The sequence below is a fragment of the Pantherophis guttatus genome, chromosome 17 (assembly GCF_059756535.1).
Source record: "Pantherophis guttatus breed Tessera chromosome 17, ASM5975653v1, whole genome shotgun sequence".
NCBI lineage: Eukaryota > Metazoa > Chordata > Lepidosauria > Squamata > Colubridae > Pantherophis > Pantherophis guttatus.
In genome coordinates, this window is record NC_142079.1 from 794,776 (window position 1) to 814,706 (window position 19,931).

At 50.6% G+C, this 19,931-nt stretch overlaps 2 protein-coding genes across 4 annotated transcripts; one reads left to right on the plus strand and one right to left on the minus strand.

The window, feature by feature from the left end:
* Nucleotides 1-48: 48 nt before the first annotated feature.
* Nucleotides 49-12,613, plus strand: SART3 (spliceosome associated factor 3, U4/U6 recycling protein). Of its 3 annotated transcripts, XM_087880095.1 has the most exons (20): nucleotides 49-200; nucleotides 231-303; nucleotides 1,492-1,618; nucleotides 3,048-3,152; nucleotides 3,348-3,532; nucleotides 4,059-4,164; nucleotides 4,958-5,082; nucleotides 5,519-5,674; nucleotides 6,108-6,246; nucleotides 6,574-6,681; nucleotides 6,887-6,964; nucleotides 7,063-7,121; nucleotides 7,246-7,355; nucleotides 8,085-8,197; nucleotides 8,288-8,364; nucleotides 8,791-8,953; nucleotides 9,672-10,153; nucleotides 10,689-10,841; nucleotides 10,979-11,160; nucleotides 11,565-12,613. In XM_087880095.1, the coding sequence occupies exons 1-20, from the start codon at nucleotides 94-96 to the stop codon at nucleotides 11,740-11,742; spliced, it is 2,826 nt and encodes a 941-aa protein (XP_087736221.1). In that variant the 5' UTR covers nucleotides 49-93; the 3' UTR covers nucleotides 11,743-12,613. The 3 variants fall into 3 exon arrangements, with proteins under 3 accessions (XP_087736221.1, XP_060537722.2, XP_060537723.2); XM_060681739.2 differs by having other exon boundaries at nucleotides 49-303; XM_060681740.2 differs by having other exon boundaries at nucleotides 49-303; nucleotides 9,675-10,153.
* A 597-nt stretch (nucleotides 12,614-13,210) lies between these two features.
* FICD (FIC domain protein adenylyltransferase) lies at nucleotides 13,211-17,178 on the minus strand. Its single transcript, XM_034428886.3, has 3 exons — nucleotides 17,094-17,178; nucleotides 16,346-16,702; nucleotides 13,211-15,493 (listed from the first exon to the last, which is right to left on the minus strand). Exons 2-3 carry the CDS (start codon nucleotides 16,650-16,652, stop codon nucleotides 14,400-14,402), a joined length of 1,401 nt encoding a protein of 466 aa, XP_034284777.1. The 5' UTR covers nucleotides 16,653-16,702; nucleotides 17,094-17,178; the 3' UTR covers nucleotides 13,211-14,399.
* Nucleotides 17,179-19,931: the final 2,753 nt, after the last annotated feature.

A 19,931-nucleotide genomic window follows, 5' to 3' on the forward strand; every position in this document is an offset into this window, starting at 1 on the left:
TGGGGCAGCCCGGGGGCTCGGCGCGCGCGCGAGAACGTGCCCGGGGCGCGCGGGGTCCTGGCGGGAGCGCAGCGAGGGCGGCCGCCGGGCGCGATGTCGGACGAGGAGGACTCGGAGGCGGTGGCCATCGCGGCGGCCTACGCGCTGCTGCAGGAGGCGGGAGACTTCGACGACCGCTGCCTTGTCGGTGACCTCAAGCCCGACGACGACGACGACGAAGAGGTCTACTACGACGACGACGACGACGACCTCCCCTTTGAGGACAATGGGGCGGAGGCCGAGATCGCGCGCCTGGAGGAGCAGGTGAGGAGGCGGGCCTACTGGCAGCTAGGCCACGGACACCCGGGTGGGGGTGGGGGACTCTCGGCGGGCCGCCTGGAATTGGGGGGGGGGGGAAAGAGGAAGGGAGGCCGCCTCTCTGCGCCCAGAGCCCCCGTCCCGCCCCGCCTCGTCCCGAAGGCCTCTTTTTGGGGGGAGGGGGCTTCTCCCAAGGAAGGGGGCTTTGCTGCTTGGGGAGAGGGGGGGGCATGGGGAGACCAAGCAGCGTATGCTCCTCTCATACGCCTAGTCCTCGACTTACGACCCCAAGGCAGCCCGAAATTTCCCTGGCCAAACGAGACAGTGGTTAAGTAGCTTTTGCCCCACTTTGCCATCGTCATCCACTTAGTGAAGAGTTAGTATAAATTCACCACAGTTAAGTAACCCGGTCGTTAAGTGAATCCGGGCTTTCCCCGTGGGCTTTTCCTTGTTGGAAGGTCGCAAAAGGGGAATCGCGTGAACCTCCCGTCATAAACATGAGTCCAAAGTTTTATTCCGTGACCGAAGGGATGCTGCAAAGGTTGTAGGTGCAAAAAGCGGCCCTAAATCACTTTTTCCCCCCAGTGCTGTTGTAACTTTTGAAGGGTCACTAAACAAGCTCTGCACGGGACAGTCCTCGACTTACAAGGACTGTCCCGTGCACCGATGATGGCAGAGCAACAGTCACAGATTCTGCCTCCTCTGTAGGCCCGAGCTGAGCTTACCAACGTTTGCTAGTCATGATATTCTGCATTAGTCGGTGCGACTTTTCCGTTTATACCTTCTTATCTTGCAGGGACTGAATTGGAATCCTAAGGTATTTAAGATTCCGCTGAGAGTCGCAGTACAGCCAGGCAGACTAGATAAGGATTTCTTTCCATCTTGGCTCCACTCTAAATAGTCCATAAACTGCAGGCGTTTCTGGGTCTAACACCGGATTAGGGATCTCTAATGCAATCCGTACCTCATGATCCGCTTTGGTGCCTTGATTAAGAGGCGTTCCCAAGCAGTGGCATATTATGCCTGACCCAGGATAATTAATGTGCTGCATTGGAAACCCCTCATGATCTTTGTGCCTGTTTATTCCATAAGTAAAATTTGCCAAAATCCCTGGATGGCACTCATCAGTACCTTTTAGCTAGGTTTCTGTAGAACCTTTTAAATAAAATTACTGTTTTGACAATGTTTTTTTAGCTGTCCATCAATGCCTATGATTACAACTGTCACCTGGATCTGATAAAACTGCTGCGTCAGGAAAGGGATGCCTATAGACTTCGCAGAGCCCGCCGGAACATGAGCGAAATTTTTCCTCTGACCGAAGGTAGGCAAAGTCTTTTGATCTTGCAGAAATTCAAATCTCGATATACCCCATTTCATTTTGTAAAACATAAATTGAAATCGGATAACTGAGTGATCACCAAAAAAAAAAAAAAATCCTCCATAAATGAAATTGTTAGAGTTGTTATTGGTAAAGTTTGCATATGGAGTGAAAGGGTCTAATGTGCATTTTCAGTTGAAGCATTTAATAAGGATAAACAGCTGGGTGGTTATATTTCCCCATCTCTCTTGATGTTGTGGCAGAGTTTTAAAAATACTGCTCTGTTTGTCTTAGTGACTCTGTTGAAAATAACCAGACTTTGTATTCCTACCTCCAAAGACTCCAAGAATACTTTAAGTGGGGATATACAATCCTGCTGACGTACTGGGGATGGGGGTAGATACACTACATTTACTTAATCAAATTTTGTACTGTACAGACTTGGTCTGTACCAACTGTGTGATAGAATTGCTTGAAAACGTTAGCAGAAAAGCAGCTGCCTTATTCATTTTGTGTTGAGACTTGAATTCACACCAGTCCAGTTTTGATAGCATCAGATAGCACTTGATAGCACCTAGGGATAGCATTCCAAGGTGAAAATGTACAGCAATTTGTACTGCTGTGGATCCTGTTAAATGGGCACATGCTGCTGTTTTTTAAACAAATATGGTCTTTCCTCATTCCCCCAGATCAGACGGCAGCAGGGCCGTGGGGGGAAAAATTTGGCAGTTTGAAGGGGGGAGCAATATTCAAGATTGGCTCAACCGCCAAACCCCCAGAGAGTAGAAGCTTTCCTGGCAAATATTTGTGGGGCTTCTAAATGAAGGCTGAGGTTTCTTAATTATGTCACCCGTTTTATCTTCTGTTTTCTGGATTTTATTAAAAATGGCAGCTTTGCTGTAATTTTAGTTAAAATTACTAGTGATTTACTTGTGGCACCACTTAATTGCCGCCAGATGTTTGGCGCCATCATGATGGAAACCAAGCAAAACTCCAGAGCATTTACTTTAGAGAATTATTTAGGTTAAATTTGTTTCAGAGAAGATTTTGGTTTCTTGAGATGTAAGTAGAATGTAGCTGTGTGAACATCTGTTCAGATGTAAACCCTGTTGAATTTAGTAGAACATACCGTGTTTCCCCAAAAATAAGACCCTGTCTTATATTTTTTTGAACCCTGAAATAAGTGCTTGGCCTTATTGACATGCACTCAAAAGCCCGATTGGGCTTATTATCAGGGGATGTCTTATTTTGGGGGAAACAGGGTATATGCACATACATACATACATTCATTCTACTAATAATCACGAGTAATTTTAACTAAAATTACATATATATTTGACCCTGCCTTAGTAATATGTTATTTAGCAATATCTTTTTCCAGATTCAACTGTGGTACATTCTAACCCACTTTGGCTTCGTCTCATGTTCACAGAGCTGTGGCTAGACTGGCTGAAGGATGAGATTCCGCAGGCTAAAGAAGACTCAGAGCGGGAGAAGATTTACGAACTTTTTGAGAGAGCTGTGAAAGACTACATCTGTAAGTTTACTTTTAAACGGATATTCTTTCAGGCACACGCAAACAAACAGATAAACAGCACCAAAATAGATAATTTCAAGGTGTAACAGGTTCTCCAAAGAACTTACTCTGTTGGAGGAAATGAAAAATTCAGAGTTAACTTCAGCTTCTTTCCCCAAAAGTGATTCCCACCCTCCTTCTGTGATTGGATTCTAGGTCCTGGAATCTGGCTGGAGTACGCCCAGTACTCCATTGGGGGCATTGGCCAGGAAGGAGGGATCGCGAGAGTTCGCGCAATCCTGGAACGGGCGCTCATCGCGGTCGGCCTCCATGTAACCAAGGGAGCTGCTATTTGGGAGACCTACCGGGAATTTGAAAATGCCATATTGGCGACAATGCAGGTAAGCCCTGGCATGCCACACTCCGCTGCCTGAAGTTTGGTCAGGTGATGATTTCCCAGAGAGCGTCCGTGTTTTGTAGGAAGTGTCAGGCAAAAGATAGCAGTGGCATTTTAGCGTGTAGGCTTTTATGCCATCCCATATTGTTCTCCAGCGCCCTCTGGGTGGTTTACCACCTTGAAACATTATTTGCATGTTGCAAGCTCCAACAAATCCGGGTCCTCATTTTACCAACCTTGGGAGGATGGACGGCTGAGTCAGCCTTGAGCCCCATCAGGATCAAACTCCGGGCTGTAGGCAGAGTTTCGCCTGCAGTACCATGCTTTAACCAGTGCTCCACCAGAGCTCGTTTTGATGAGATCTCCGTCCCTGAGCATCTGGAATGGCAAGGGCTCTCTCAGCAGTGCCCGTTCCTGATCCAGGATTGAGAGGGGTCTTTTTTTTTAATTATTCACGCACGTGCATCTTTTAGCTGCGTTTGGCACTCTGCTCCTCTTCTGATCCATGTGCTTTGTTCCTCCTCTGGCAGCCAGCACCGGGCAGCGTCCCAACCCCTGAGCAGCAGCAGAACATCAAGGCGCAACTTGAGAAGATCCACTCGCTCTATCGTCGGCAGCTGGGGGTTCCCTTGATAGGTAAGGATCAGCTGCAAAGGATCGTTTATCACTTGCCTCTCAACCCAAGGCCTGCCCCCCAATCCTTCGTCTTTTTTTAAAAAAAAAAAATTAATAAATTTTCTGTTAATTGCATTTCTTAGTGCTTAATAGACATTGTGTTGTCTGGGTATTTAATTTGCTTAGCAATACAGATTCTATTCTTAATCGCCACCCCTTTTTTCCAACCACTGGTAAAATAAGTTCCATGTTTGATGATATTCTGTGTCTTTTTTCTGTTCATTTTCAATGTAAGTCTATCCATTTCTGCACAATCTAGTATCTTCGTCTTGCGTTGTTTCTTCATTTTTCCAATATTGTGTGAAGATAATCCTCGCTGCTGTTAAGACATGTAATATTAAATACATACTTTTCTTATCAAATTTTTCTGATATCACCAATAAAACCAGTTCGGATTTAAAATCTACATGTTTCCCTATTACCTTTTCTAGCCAGCTGTGTATTTTTGCCCTACTTTTTTTTTTGCTTTTAACACAAGTCCACCACATATGATAAAAATGTGCCCGTCTTTTGATTACATTTCCAACATTTGCTAGACATATTTTTTAAAAAAATTGCTGACCATTTAGCTAAGCTTTTTTTTTAGCCGAAATCCTTTAGCTTCTTGTTCCTCAACTCCAGAAGGAATCGGTGGCTGAGTTTTGCACGGGGCACCAAAAGCCAAAGTAGCCGCAGGGGGGCTTACCGCGAGGGAAGGGCTTGGGAGTCCATGTTCCCCTTCCTTGCTGACACAGGCTTGTCTCTCTTTCTGAAGATATGGAATCGGCATTTTTGGAATATGAAAACTGGACTGAGGAGCCGATCCCAGAGGCAGCACTGCAAAACTATGCAAAGGCTTTGAAGGAGTTGCAGAAATACAAGCCTTACGAAGAGGCCCTGGTAAATGGCTCCCCTCGCAATCCGTAAGCTTCCCCAGGGCCGTGTCGCCCATCCTCCGTTAAGGCCTTCCTTCCAAATAACAGCATCTTTTCTCGGTTCTTGTGCTGGGCTTCCAACTTCCCTTTGGAAGGTATTTTTAGAATGGGTCTTTTTATAGGGGACACTGGGAAAACTCTGGAAGTCGTTGTCAAGCTTGTCAGGGAAGGAGGAACAAAATTGCTTTTAAGTCTGTGTCAAATTGGTTGTATCTAAATGGTATTCTTTTTCAGAACTTTCTGGGATTGTCCCCCTCCCCCTCCCCCCCTTTTTTTTGTTTAAAATTGAGTTCTACGCTGAGCAATGCAATACAACCTTTTTTTTTTTTTTGCTTTCCTAATGGTTTCTTTTCCCTGTTCTACTTTCCCTAAAGAGCTTCCTTCCTCTCTTCTTGTTCCAGCTGGTAGCTGAAATCCCAAAGCTGGCCGAATATCAAGCTTACATCGACTTCGAAATGAAGGTGGGGGATCCAGCTCGCATTCAGCTGATCTATGAGCGTGCCCTGGATGAGAACTGCCTAGTGCCGGACCTCTGGGCTCGCTACACTCAGTACTTGGTAAGCGCCTCCCATCAGGAAGCTCCCTCCAGCCTCACGTCCTCCTGTGAAAGAGCTTTCCTGGGTTTGGTCAGTTGTTTGGGCTAACTAGGTCTTGTTAAAAGGACTTCAGGAAAGTTGGATCTATGGGGGTACATGGAGTAACATCTGCAGAAATGCTTTATCGCTGATTATTTGATATTGCTAGCTCTGCAGAGGGATAACTGTCCACTCAATGTAGTCTTTGGCCTTTTCTGTGGCTTCTGAGATTTCAATAGAAGGCCCCTCCCCCCTTTCAGATATCCTTTCTCTGTGAAGTGCTCAAGGTGTCTCTGAGCAGGGATTCTGCCCTCCCCCCCTTCTGCCTGGAGCACTGCAGCACCAAACGCCCCCTTCTGCGTTAACCACAATTAGCCCGGCTTTAAACCAGCTTTAAACATGCTTCCTTTTGTAGGACAGGCAGCTGAAGGTGAAGGAGCTGGTGCTTTCCGCTCACGAGCGAGCGGTCAGGAATTGCCCTTGGACCGTCAAACTGTGGAACCAGTACCTGATGGCCATGGAGAGACACCACGTTGAACATCAGGTGATCTCAGGTAGGATCAGGAGAACTGTGAGGGCTACGAAAGGCTTCTGTGGTGGGAGCTTCACAGCCTTGGAAGCCACACAACGCCCCAGTCCTGATTGCATGGTTTTTTTCAAGCTGTAGGCTTTGTCGGAAGACGTTGGCTGGTTTTATTTCTTTATTTTTTTAAACCCGGAGCATCTCTGCCTGCTCCCCAGGCCCTGTGCCGGGAAGGGAGAGGGTGTCGGCTGTGTCCCTGGCTCAGGCTGAGAGTTCAAGGCTGGGGCGAGGGAAGAACTTAGGCTGCTGAAGCTGTGTTCGCCCTTATTTCCTCTCCCCCTCCTCCCCCCTGTATTAGAAACCTTCGAAAAGGCTTTGAACGCCAGCTTCACTCAGGCTACCGATTACGTGGAAATCTGGCAGGCGTACCTGGATTACCTTCGGAGAAGAGTTGACTTTACCCAAGGTGATTATCGGTGGGGGAAGATGCTAATCGCAACCACTCCCTGGTTTGGGCTTCATTCTTCCAGATCCCAGCAAGGAGTCGTTTTTGCCCCAGGGCGACATGGCCTGAACGCTCCCCCGTTGGAGAAAACGCACCTTGCTTCTAGAAAGCTAGTACTCCAGGGGTGCCTTCTGAATGGCCATGCTCTCTCCGTGCTGTTTTTCAGACTCAAGTAAGGAGCTGGAAGAGCTTCGGTCGGCCTTTGCTCGTGCCCTCAAATATTTAAAGCAAGACGTCGAAGAACGTAGGTTGCCTCTTACTTAGAAAACAATGTCTTTCTGCTGCGGGTATTGGCGTTCCGATCAGAAATAATAATAATGGCTTAATTCTGTTTGACTGCAGGGTTTAGTGAGAGCGGAGACCCTTCCTGTACTCTCATGCAGGCCTGGGCCAGGATTGAGGTGACCTTAACTCACTCTGTTGTTTGCTTTTATTTGCTCACCTCTGGGTGGGTGGGTGGGGGGTGAGATTGGTTACCTATGGATATTTTCAGATGATATTAATAGGGGCCGTCCCCCTCCCTAGGCTCGCTGGTGCAACAACATGCAGAAAGCGCGAGAACTCTGGGACTTCATCATGGTCAAAGGGAACGCAAAATATGCCAACATGTGGTTGGAGTATTACAACCTGGAGCGGTAAGAGGGAGTCTCTTCCTGTCGGCCCACCAATGAGGCACACGTGACCAGGGCTCTGTACTTGCTGTGCTCCAGGGCTTGTCAGGAATGGGAGCTTGGAGGCCCCATCCTGTTTGGCTCAGAGGCACCATTTAAGTCTTCCAGGTTGAGAGGATGAGCCGGTGACATCACCGTTGCCCGGGGGATGCCTGGATGGGGCTTCTTTCATGTCCTTGTCAAGGAGCTGGAGCGAAGGACAGGGGTTCACCCCGCCACGCAGCAGCACTTGGGTCTCAAGCGTGGGCTTTGCTGACCTCTGACCCAGCGTCCTTACCTCGGGAGCCACCATGCTCCAATGTGCTGGGAGATGACTGGAAAAGAGAGCTTAGTCAGGGCTTGCGTGGGGCTGACGTAGGGATAACCCTCCCACCCCTTTGAGGTCTGGAAGAGGAGGCATTGATCCTTCACCTACACAACCAGGCAGCCCAGAAAGAATTCATTGTTCACTCCCAAACGATGAATGCGAAGTTTTGCTTGCTGTGTGCCCAGCTGGGAGGAAGGAGCTCTAACCTGAGGGTGGGGGGGGGGGTGGAGGGGTGCTGCACACCTGCTGTTTCTCCACCAGGGCCTCCCCAGCTTTCCTTTCTGGGGGGGGGGGAGGGGAAGTTCCAAGGTTTGGCCCAGCTGTGTCTCCTTGGGTGTTGATGACTGCATCTCTGTCCCGCTCCTCTCTCTCCTGTCTGGCTGCAGGGCACATGGGGATGCCCTTCATTGCAGGAAGGCTTTGTACCGGGCCGTGCAGTGCACCCAGGACTACCCAGAACACGTCTGTGAGGTGCTGCTCACGCTGGAGAGAATTGAAGGTGAGCAGCCCCCACTTCCTGCTCGGGTTGATATTGGGAAACGTTGGAGAAGGGGGAAGAGACGCAGCCTCCTTTCCTGTCCTCTCGCAGGCACTTTAGAAGACTGGGACACAGCGGTTCAGAGGACAGAAACCCGGTTAGCTCGAGTGAAAGAGCAGAGAGCGAAGGTGAAGGGTTGGGTTTGGGTTTTTTTTAAAAAAAACAGATAAACTCTCCTCTTGGAAGTAAAAGTGGGGCAGGGCGCTCTGTTTGAGTGTCTTACCTGCTCTTGGAAAGTCTCCTGTAGTTACGAGCACAAAGACGGGGATAAAGCTTGGCAATGATGGGGGTGCTTTGCTGCTTCAGAGTCACGGGCGCGGTGGATGAGAACAGCGGCTTTTAGCCCCCTTTGGAGGGACTGGGGGGAGGGGTCCACTCTCAATTCTCTTGCCCTTGTGGATGATTGGCACGGCCCCCAAAGACCCCCCCCCTCCCACCGCGTTCCCTTCCTGCATTGCTCCAAAGTGAAGCCTCTGAACGGGCCCCCCTGTCGCCTGCGGGGAGAGAAAGGCCCAGATTGGAGCTGCTGCTCATGAGGCCGTTTGTCCTGTTAGGCGGTGGCAAAGGAAGCTGCCCTGGCGAAGCAGGAGGAAGAGAGAGCAGAGCAGCGCAAGCAAGCCCAGGCGAGAAAGAAAGCCCTCAAAAAGTCCCAGAAGCCCAATACCGGAGTCAAGCGGAAGGCAGGCGGCGATGGCGAGTGGGAGGAGGAGGAGGAAGGTAGCATGGCTTTGGTCGTGTGCTCTGCTTCGGGGTTTGGGTGCTTGACCCCCACGGGATTCTTCCGGGTGACAAGGAAGCTGGAATTGGGCGGAGGGGAGAATCCTAGCTTGGTCTGACCTGGCCTTTTGGCAAAACACACGGCACAGATAGCATAAGGCAGGTCTCCTAAGCCATCGTGTCAGAATGCCTCAAGTTCCCAGGTTCATCTTCGTGGGCGCAGAAGCAGCCTGGCCAGGAGAGAGTCCTCACGCCTAAAATGCCTGGGAAAGGGTTGGGTACAGGCAGAGGTCGCCTCCCAGGGCTTCTGTTGCGCTCATGGATCGATGGCTGGGAGGTGGAGCACCTCAGTCGAGGAAGCGTCCTTTGCTTGCGCTTCCTCTGTGGCCACAAAGCAGGTGTCCAACTTGTAGGGGCAATGTTGGGAGAGCCAGCATTGTCCAAAGACATTTCTGTGGCCAGGTAACCAATGTGACTCTATGCCAAAGGCGCACAGAACACTGTTACCTTCCCTCTGAAGTGTGCTACCTATTTGCTGGCGTAGATGTGCTTTCAGACGGCTAGGTGCTGGGGAAATAACGGGAGCTCAGCCTGTTGCACAGCGCTCGGGTCTCGAAGATGGGCTGTCAGCTGGCAAGCTCCGTGTCATTAACCTCTGAGCCATGGGGGGCCCCGGCAGGTCCTTAGCAACCTCTGAATCCCTTCCTCTTCCCCTCAGCAGCCTCACTGCTTGTCAAGAGGCTGAAGGAGAGCAGGGGGCCTATACTGGACGAAGAGGATCTGGAAGAGTTGCGCGAGTTGGAGTTGGAGATGAACACGGAGCTGGAGATCGAGCTGGGCCTCTTTGGAAGGAAGGCCGACCACAAGCCAAAGGAGGAGGGAGCAGCTGCCAAGTGGAAAGACACCCCCAAAGTCCTTCACGACAGCAAGAAAGAGGGCCGCACCGTCTTTGTCAGCAACCTCTCCTACAACATGGCCGTGCCGGAGGCCAGACTCCACAGCCTTTTTGCCAGCTGTGGGGAAGTGGCCGAAGTCCGCTCCATCTACAGTAACAAAGGGACGTTTCGTGGCTACTGTTACGTGGAGTTCAAGGACGAGAGGTCAACTCTGCAGGCCTTCGAACTGGACCGGACCGTCGTGGAGGGCAGGCCCATGTTTGTGTCTCCATATGTGGATAAAAGCAAGAATCCGGATTTCAAGGTGCCCCTCCTGCCGTCACTCATGGGAGCTTGCGGGGGGTAGAGGTGGGGGTGGGGGCAGGGTCAGGAGGCACCGGCTCCTGAATTACGCAGAAGCAGCAAGCCAGAGAGTTTTTGCAGGGCCGCTCTGGTTGTAAGGCTGTCTTTGTGTACATGAAACAGATGTGGGATTTCCCTTTAGACCTGAGGGGTCTCCAAATGAGGCCACTTTAAGACTCGTGGACTTCAACTCCCAGGATTCCCCATACAGCAGCTGGGGAAGCATCCCTTTGCGTTGCTGACTAGGGAATTCTGGGAATTAAAAGTCCACCAGTCTTAAAAGTTGCCAAGTTTGGGGACCTCTGCTTTAGAAACAAGGCTGAAGGTGAGAAGCTTGAGCCCCACATGGGAAGCGGGAAACTTTGCATTGGTTAAAAGAAACACCAGGCTGTGAATATAGAACTCGTCCCTAAACACACACACACACACACACAAAACACACACATTTCAGGCCTGTGCTTGAGTTTTCTTCCTTGGTGTTCTTGGCCCCCCTGCAGGTGTTCAAGTACAGCACCGCTCTGGAGAAGCACAAGCTGTTCATCTCCGGCCTCCCGTTTTCATGCACAAAAGAGGAACTGCAAAAGGTCTGCAAAGCCCATGGGAAGGTGAAGGATATCCGGATGGTCACCAACCGAGCGGGCAAACCCAAGGTGTGCTTTTGGGGGGCTGCCCTGCTCTGCTTACCCAGGGTGGAGCACTGGTCTTGCTAAGATCCGACGTTGGAGAGCTGCGTTTGGAAAAGGAGGAATCCGGAGTGTTTATAGTCTCTCTGTGTTTTTCCTCTTAGGGCTTGGCCTATGTGGAGTTTGAGAACGAGGCGCAGGCCTCCCAGGCGCTTCTGAAAATGGACGGGCTGACCATTAAGGGCCACGTCATTAAAGTTGCCATCAGCAACCCTCCGTCTCGAAGATTTCCCGAGAAGCCGGAATCCCAAAGTCAGGATCTGAACCTCCGGCAGCCTTCTCGCACGTGAGTGTTTTGAACCCAGAACTCCAGAATGAAAAAGGGTTTTCTTGAACCTTATTTAAGCAAAGGATATTTATTTAACCTAAGGTTGCTGGGAAATCAGTTGAGTTTTTATTTTATGCATTAAGTTTTTAAAGTTATTTACAACATCAGCTAGATTTTTTAAAAAGAGAATTATGTGGCACACGACCATCGTAAGGCAGAAACGTGTCTTTGGAAACTGAGAAATTAACAAGGCCGGATATGGATCACTCAAAAGCAAGCACCTGGCAGCTCAGGGAGTTTTAAAACTAGGATTGTTTTGAGAAACGGGGGTTGTGGCTGCCTGGGTTTCATCACTCAATAGTGTGGAGACCTCTATCTTCTACGCACATTTTGTAACTGCCCTAAATCTGCTCCTTCCGCAGCCGTCGCAAGAGGAGAACCCAGCTGGCGATGGTCCCTCGTGCCTTGCAGCGTCACAACAACCCAGCAAGTAAGGCAGAGAACGGCACGGTGCAGAACCCGCCCGCCACGCCCTCCCCGTCTGCGGAAAGGCCCAAGATGTCCAACGCGGACTTTGCCAAGCTGCTCCTGAATAAGTGAGCCGCTGCCCTTGACCAGCAAAGCCAGGGGGCTGCCGAGGGCCCCATGGAAGTTATCGGCTGGTCCTTCCCTGTAGCAGCCGCTGCGGCTCATCATGGCTCCCCTCCGATTCCAATTTGGACTTTTACGTCCGCCAAACGCCTGAACAGGGAGGTGTCAATTCCCCGCCCCCTTGAAGTACCACAGGGCAAAGTTATTGAGTTGGGGGTACGCGTGAGGAATTTGTTGAAAATGGCTTTAAATGCTCCCTCATATTGGGGGTTTATGTGACGAGCGCTCACTTTTGAGGCCGAACACAGTATGTTTTAAGAGTTGGGTTTTTTTCAGCTGTTCTCCAAATGAAGAGTTTAATGTGAATTGAGTCTCGATCTGGTTTATACAAATCCCACCGCAGGCGCTGAGCTAAGTCGGGCAGCTTTGCGACGCTGCCTCCATTGCGTGCAAAATAAGCCCCGGACGAGCCCAGCGCCTTCTCATGTGCAAAAGGAGTATAAGTAGCAGATGGGAGAAACTTCACCATAATGGCCTATTTTAGTATTGGGATAGACAAAGGTCGGCGTTTCTACTGACCTCTTTGCTCAAAGTTAAGAGTCTGTTTTTTCTATCTCTGGGGATGTGACCAGCCCATGCCGGCTACTTTTGAGCTTTTGCTGACCCGGCACCAGAGGGACGGAGACCCTCTGCTCAGCTTCCATCTTTCCGTTTGCCTGGTTCCTGTAAGGGTCTCTAGCCAGGCCCGTTTTGGTTCTTGAGATGTTTGGCTTGCAATGTTTTGGTTTTTTTTTTTTTAAGAAAAAATTTGTATACAATGTGAAGCGTGAGCCTGCAGCTTTCTTCCTCTGGGTTCATTAAAGTTGTTCTTGCAAGTTGAGAGAGCGTGGCTGCTTATTTGACCTGATGAATCGGAGGGGGGGGAGGGGTGTGTGCCATTTGCAGAAACGGAGAGAAGATACTAGGGTGTTCTTTTTTTTAAAAAATTGCATTTTGAACCTTTAAACACATTCTTGGGGGGGGGGCTCCCTCACCCTGGGCTCCTCCAATTTGTTGGACTTCAAATCCAGTGACCCTGTTTTGTAGATAGGCAGGCCCTGGATGATACCCGAAGGGGCTAACCTGGGCTGCTGGCTTTCCTGCTTGCATTGTTCCTGCCTCAGCATCTGGGTTAAGGGACAATCCCCGAGTCACGGCTGCATTAGGCAAGCATGCTGAGGGTTGCTGCCAACAAGGGGTAGGAAGCAGGGTGGGCATGCTCTCAAAAGCAACTCTTGCAGCAGTAGACAATTCTGCTCCCTTACTTGCCATCTAAACAATACCACCCATGAAATTCCAGCGCTTCAGGCTGCCCGTCTCATTTTGAGTAAACTCTTTCTGGGTGCCTGTAGGACGGCACTAATTTTGTGTGCCTGGGAGCTGTGAGGGAGAAGATGCAGTCCTCTTTATCTTATTTTTTTTAAAAAAAGAGAGAGAGTCGGGAAATCTCTTTATTGCAACCAACCAAATATGCACAGACTTTGCAAAAGCACTTTTGTTAGGCGCTGCTCCTATTTCACACACTGCGTTGTGGTTGTACCTGCTCGGCTTGCCTTAGAAGTAGACTTAAGAAGGGCAGCCAGTCCCCCCCTGAAGTCTGGGCTGATTTAAGATTGGATCACGCCTGTCCCAAGGCGTGTGGGTTCTTCCCAGGGGCAACCAAGATGGCAAGAGGGTGAGCCAAGAAGGTGAGCCGAAGAGAAACAGGGATTCATTCAGGGGCACCGGTTGCGCGTGGGGATGCCGAGTTCGCAGCTTAGCAAAAAGAACCCCCCCACCTCAACCTTTTCTCCTTTGAAACCTCAGGCAACAACGTTGGCATGTTCCAAGTACAATAAAAGTAAAGTGCTATCAGAGGAGGAGTTTAAGAAGCCCTTCGACCTTTAGTATTTGAGGCTGGATTGGTTTTTTTCCACAGGCAATATCACACCAGAGCAAATGTGGGTTTTTTAAAGGATCCCAATTCAAAGCCCACGGAGTCCACAGGCTTCTCTAGGTTAGACCTCCTCCTGGAGTGGTTCTGCTGGAAAGGGGGTTGGGGAAAAGAGCTAAGGCACAATTCAGTACAAATACAAGTCCCTACGAAGGCACTGGCAGGCAGGAAGCTTGGTCCGGTTTTATGCCAGTGAAACTGCCATAAACCCAAACGGGGGGCAGGTGAAATGGCAGCTTTGTGGGCTTCACACAAGCTTCCTTCCCCCTTCCCTCAACGGGTGGGAGTTTGGGCCCTCCCCGTGCGTTAGCAAACTGAACAATACCAAAACTGCATCAGTTTGCTAAGGACACTGATGAACTCCTCAGCCGGGCTCGGCTGGGTAAAGTAACAGCGGCATTTTCCATGTCTGACCATCTTTAGCCAGAAAGCTGACCCTGGGTTGGGTTTTTCCAGCTGCAGCAGTCCTCCTGGACGCTTAACCAGCCAGAGAAGCAGCTCTGTGGCGTTAGAGACTGGCCTCTTCCCTTTTGCAATAACATTAGACAAGTTACTTGGGGCCTATTGGGGGTAATAAATACGGAGAGGCCACTGCATTAAATGATTTAACTTAAAGACATAAATAAATGAAATGTTTTACAGAAAGTGCTTTTCCAGCTCTCCTCCCACAGGGGGCGCCCTTTGCTCCCAGCGTTCAGGTCCGAGTTTTGAGAGAGATGGTCTGTTTGCAGCCTGCGCTGCAGCTGCCGCCCCCGTCCTGTGCTTCGGGGAGGCCCACGGAATGCTCCGTGGTCGCAAAGAGCAGCATGTCAAGGGTGGTCTCTGTGCATTTGGCAATCAGGCGGATGAAGGGCCGGACATCCCCTTCGTTGGCCACCTCCAAGGCATGGTAGTACTCGGCCCGCTGCTCCTTCCGGATGGTGATGGGTGGGTAGCCGGCCTGCATGAGGATCAGGTTCATCAGGAGCCGGGATGTCCTCCCGTTGCCGTCCACAAACGGGTGAATGTACACCAGCTTGTAGTGGGCCAGGGCGGCAAACTCGACGGGGTGCAGACCCATGGCGTCCTCGGAGTTGATCCACTGCACGAACTCCAGCATCTGCTTCTCCACGTCGCGAGGATGGGGCGGGACGTGGTGGCCGACAAACACCTGGGTAGTCCTAAACCGGCCAGCTTCGATGGGGTCCACGTAGCCCAGGACTCTCCGGTGGATCTCCAGGACGTCGGGCAGGGTGACGGACCCTATCCGAGACAAAAGGGTGGTGTTGACGTACTTCATGGCGGCGTGCATGCCAATGACCTCGTTCTGCTCCTCCAGGCTTTTCCCGGGAACGGCGTATCGGGTCTCGATGATGTGCCGGATCTCGGCGAGCGTCAGAGTGTTGCCCTCGATGGCCACCGTGTGGTAGATGTGGTGATAGTAGGACTCCTCCATCACCCTCCGCAGGGCAGAGTTGCCTTTGGGGATGGACAGGACCTTCTGGACTTTGCTGTCGATGATGCTGAAGAACCTCTGGTCGATTTCTTCCACAAGAGGCAACGTCCGGTCCCGGCTGACCAGAGCCTTCTTGTTGTGTGGGGAGATGGTCAAGGCTTTCGAGTACAGATAGTCGGCCTGTATGATGTCCTTCTCCTCCTCGGAGAAGAGGCCGAACTCAGTCAAGGCATCCACGTAGTCGGGGTCCATCTTGAGGGCGTGCAGGAAGAGCTTTTGAGCTTTCTCACGCTTCCCTTGTCTTTTCATCTCCAACGCCTGATGTAACGCCGCTTTGGCTTCTAATCTGACCTCTGAAACGAAGCAACCACCGTTAGGAGCCGTGTGTTTTGCACAGGCATCTAGATCAGGGGTGTCCAACTTGGCAACCTTAAGACCTGTGGACTTCAACTCCCAGAATTCCTCAGCCAGCAATGCTGGGACACCCCTGATGTAGAAGAAATGCATTTCTACCCTCCACTGTTAGACCTCTCAACCTAACCTCAGCTTGATACTGAACTTCATGCTGTTTCGGTTGGCTTTGGGTTATTTTGTGCTTTGTACTGAAGCGCCTATGGATTCTTCCCTGCAGCTTCTTGGGGCACCTTCACAAACCCAAAGTTAAGGTAAGTTTGAAATCAGCTGGCTAAGAAATTCAGGGACAACTAAAGGAAACTACTTCTCAAAATGCAGCCTAAACATGAAAAATAAGGGGTGGTCTCTGGTTAGGCTCAACTTCCTCCACTGAATGCCTCTGCATGCATTTAGAAGGAGCTCCTAACAGTCTCAGTCAGAACTCTGGGATCTGAAGTCCCAACACGTCAGCACAGAGATAACAGGAGGGAGAGGTAGTGAGTTTGTTTACTTACAAGCTACAAGGCACCACACAACCCACCCCCGAAACAAAGGAACTCCAGATGTCAGAAACAACACAGGGAAGCCTTGTGGGCCACCCCAGAAGTAAAACTGAAGGTCATCTTTAGAGATGAGGGGTCCTTGGTGCTCCTGAGCTTGACTGTTTTCTTGCAGACCTTTCAAAACCCAGCTAGGTAACTTCATCAGTGGGAGTAACACCATCACCAAGGACCCCACATTTCAACCCACAATTCTCCTCGATTGGTGTCCTTTGAGAGAGCAAACCGGAGTGCGAGACTCCAGGGACAGACCTGTGGAGACTTTGGGCTTCAGCACCATCAGCTCCAACCCGCCGGAGGTCACGCTGAGCTCGGTGGTCTGCCCCGTGTAGGTGGCGATGCTCACGTAGCCCAGCCCCAGCTTGCTCCTGAGGAAGGCCCAGCCCTTCAGGGCCGCCTGGCACTGCCCCTCCACCAGCAGCACCGGAAGCAGCACCACCAGGAGGGCCGCCAGCACCGCCGCCAGCACCGCAGCCCAACGGGCCCGGAGCCAGAGGGAGACCCATTTCAGCTCCGGCTCCACCGCCGTCACTCCGGCTGCCATAGAGACCAGCTTCATCTGGGCGCCAGGAGCCGCGGGCGTCGCATCGTCCTTCTGGAGGGTCTCACCTGCGGAAGGAAGGAAGGAAGGAAGGAAGGAAGGAAGGAAGGAAGGAAGGAAGGAAAGGAAAGAAAGGGGGGGGGGAATTAGCAAGGTGTCCCCCAAGCGATTCTCCTGGCCCTCTTCACACAACCCATGAGAGCCGGGTCTTGGCTGGAGAAGCCACCACTAACCAGGCTCTGGCAGCAGAGGCCGCCCTGCCCCCCCACCCGCCTGACCTCCCCTCCCCCCTTTCCCAGGATGCCCCACCTGCCCCTCCCCCTTCCTCTCCCCCCAGTCTGACCCCTCCCCAGTTCTTCCCCCCATATTCCTTTTCTCCCCCCCACCTCTCTCCCCCTCCTCTCAGAGACCCCCTTCCCTCCCTCCCCGCAGCTCTGCCCCCCCCCTTCCCGCCCTTACCGAGAGCCGGCTCTCTCTGCCCCACATTCCTCCATCCCCCACCAAAGTTTCACTTCCGGCTCCGCCCCTCAACACGCCCTTCCTTATTATCCCGTTCTCCGATTGGCCGCCGCAAGGCTCACTTCTTCTGGCCCGCCTTCACCGACGGGCCCCTCTTCTCCTTCCATTGGCTGCTCCGGCCTGTCGATCTCCCTTTGTGTCCCGCCTCCTTTCGGGGAGGGAGAGGGAGGAGGCGAAGACGCAAGGCCCGAGAGGCTTGTCTTCGTGGAGGAACGCGATTGGCTTAATTCCACGTCCATCGGAAAAGGCGTCTTTGGGCCAATGGGGAGGAGGCGGAGGCGGGGCGCGCGGATTAAAAAAAAAAGAGGGAAGTGCGTTGTCAAGGAGACGGGCGCGGGAGGGGGGAAGCGGAGGGTGCGCCACACTTTGGGGGCGCAAATTGCCCTTTTTCTCTGGGGTGGAGACAAAGGAGGGGCGTGGGGGGCCTTATCTGCCGAGCGCCACTCGCTCCGAATTAGGACAACTTCCGCTGCAGAAAGCCGGCGCGGCCATGTTTGTTTTGGGCAAAGAAGCGAAGTGTTTCGTCACATCCGGAAGCCTGGCCTGAAAGCTTATGACGTCATTTACCCAGACTTGCCAAGGCTAACACGGGAGGCGGATGGCACGTCGGAAGCGGAGAAAGACGCGCTTCTTCATATGGGAGACTCGGTTTTGTGATGAAACCCGCGTCTTTGTCGCCTACTTTTTATTTCATTTTAAGGAGAGCCCTTGGCAGGATTGATTATTGACATATAGTGTGTAATATGATTTGTAGCATACATGTATCATATTGAATGTAGATGTTCTATTTTGTTTTTAAATAAATGTATATAGGAAAAATAGTTGCTTGTAGTTGCAAATGATTTCATGGTACCAAATTATATTTAAACAGCTAATGAAACAATTAAGAACAGGAGAAATTGCAGGATCTGCAGAGGGGAAAATCAAAATACTGTTCGGAAGAGCAAAGGAGCGGGTGACGACTGGAAGGAAAAACCTCAGGGATTCTCACGGTTGCTGGTTGGCAAAGCTTCCCTCTCCATCTATGGATTAAGCAGAGCAAAATTGGGACACAAGGGGAATTTTCAGGCCGGGCAGCCGCCAGGGAGAGTCCCCTGCCGAGAGAGGGCAGCAGAGACTGGCATTCACTGAGCCGCTTCCTAAACCTTCTCTTGACTTCACCAGTTAGGATCTTGACATTGCCACAAGAGTGAAAATGGCTGGCAAGAGACCAGGCAGCTTCTCTACCTGGCCACAACCAGAACAGAGCTTTGGAGTTGGCTGTCCTGGCTGTTTTCCCGGAGGAGAGGGAAATAAAAGCAATGACGTTTATTGACAGGTGGATTAATTGTGGGAAAAGGCTTAGACTCCACGATTCGTTTACTTGCCAGGCTGACCCAGGACATATTTCAAACACGCAGGGTTTTCTTTCTTAAGGGAAAAGAACAAATAAAACCCCAGAAGCCGTGCTTGCTTCTGATTTGTCTGCTACAATCCCTCCAATGGAGAGAAGGATATTCAATAATTGATCTGTTTATCATTTGCAGAAATGTCTGTTTGCTAAATATCTTTTGCCAAAGCGTGAGATTTTCTGGTGGTGGGCCCAGTTTCCAGGTTGTTAGTGCTTCTCCGTGTCCCTGGCCAGTCAGAGGGCGTTTCATTTTAGCTTCTGCCCCCTCCCTTTCCTAAGTACCCTGACTCAGTTTGTTGGCTTGTACGTGGAACTGAGGGCCTGTGGTTCAGTGACTTTGTGCCCACCAGAGTGAAACACCCACAAATGTCTGCTCTAGTTGGGAGAGGCAGTTTCAAACCTTCAACCTGCCTTGAGCAGGGGGTTGGACTAGAAGACCTCTGAGGTCCCTTCCATGAGATTCTATTTTTTTTTTTATTTATTTGATTTGATTTTTATACCGCCCTTCTCCGGCAGGACTCAGGGTGGTGAACAGCCAAGGTAAAACATAGCATACAAAATTTAAAACAATTTAAAAAGATATTAAATGATTTCGGCCCACAATTTAAAAACACCCCAATAAAATCAATTACAAATTAAAACCGAAAGATGGGATCAAGCCAGCCCGGCTAGATGAGATGCCCAGCGCAGAAAATATCCTTAGACTCAGCTGGGAGACCTGCCCTGCCAGATTCTTGAGTTACAGCTTATTAACTACTGGAAATGTTCTGCATCAACAGATCAGTTTCCCTTCACCTGGCTATCCATTAGAAAGCAGGGAAAAAAATATTGCAGTGAGATTTTTAAGACTACAAATCAGGCTTAGGCTCAGCCAATGGCGACAGAGGGACACATTGCAAAATTTTGAATTGCTTGATTGAACCTTGATCAATGAGATGTTCCAGAGAAGAAAAATCGAGTGGTTCTTTTTTGATCCAGAGTTGGCAAAAGGCATTTCAGCACCTTGGACAGAAGCTGTGGCCAACAACACCTGGCAATTGGCAACTTAACTTGGTTTTTGGCTGTGGTCACCCTGGTCTTTTCGTCTTCCCAATCCTCCAGGATATAATGGCAGCTTTGTGGAAGGATCATGCCGTTTATTGCAGGAAGTTTTGTAGAACTTTTATGCCATCATAAATTGCCTTTTTCCCCGCAATTGCCATTGGTTATAAAGACCATGGAGTGGCCCCCCTTGCTGTTCCCAGCTCTGCAATGAGTTTCTCTCTAGCATTCAGCCAGAAACAAATGCATCTCTTCAGAAATAAAGGCACATTATTTTTTTCCTATTATGCTTTTAAAAAAAAAGAAAATTTACAACATAATTTGCTTTTGTTTTACCCACGGATGCT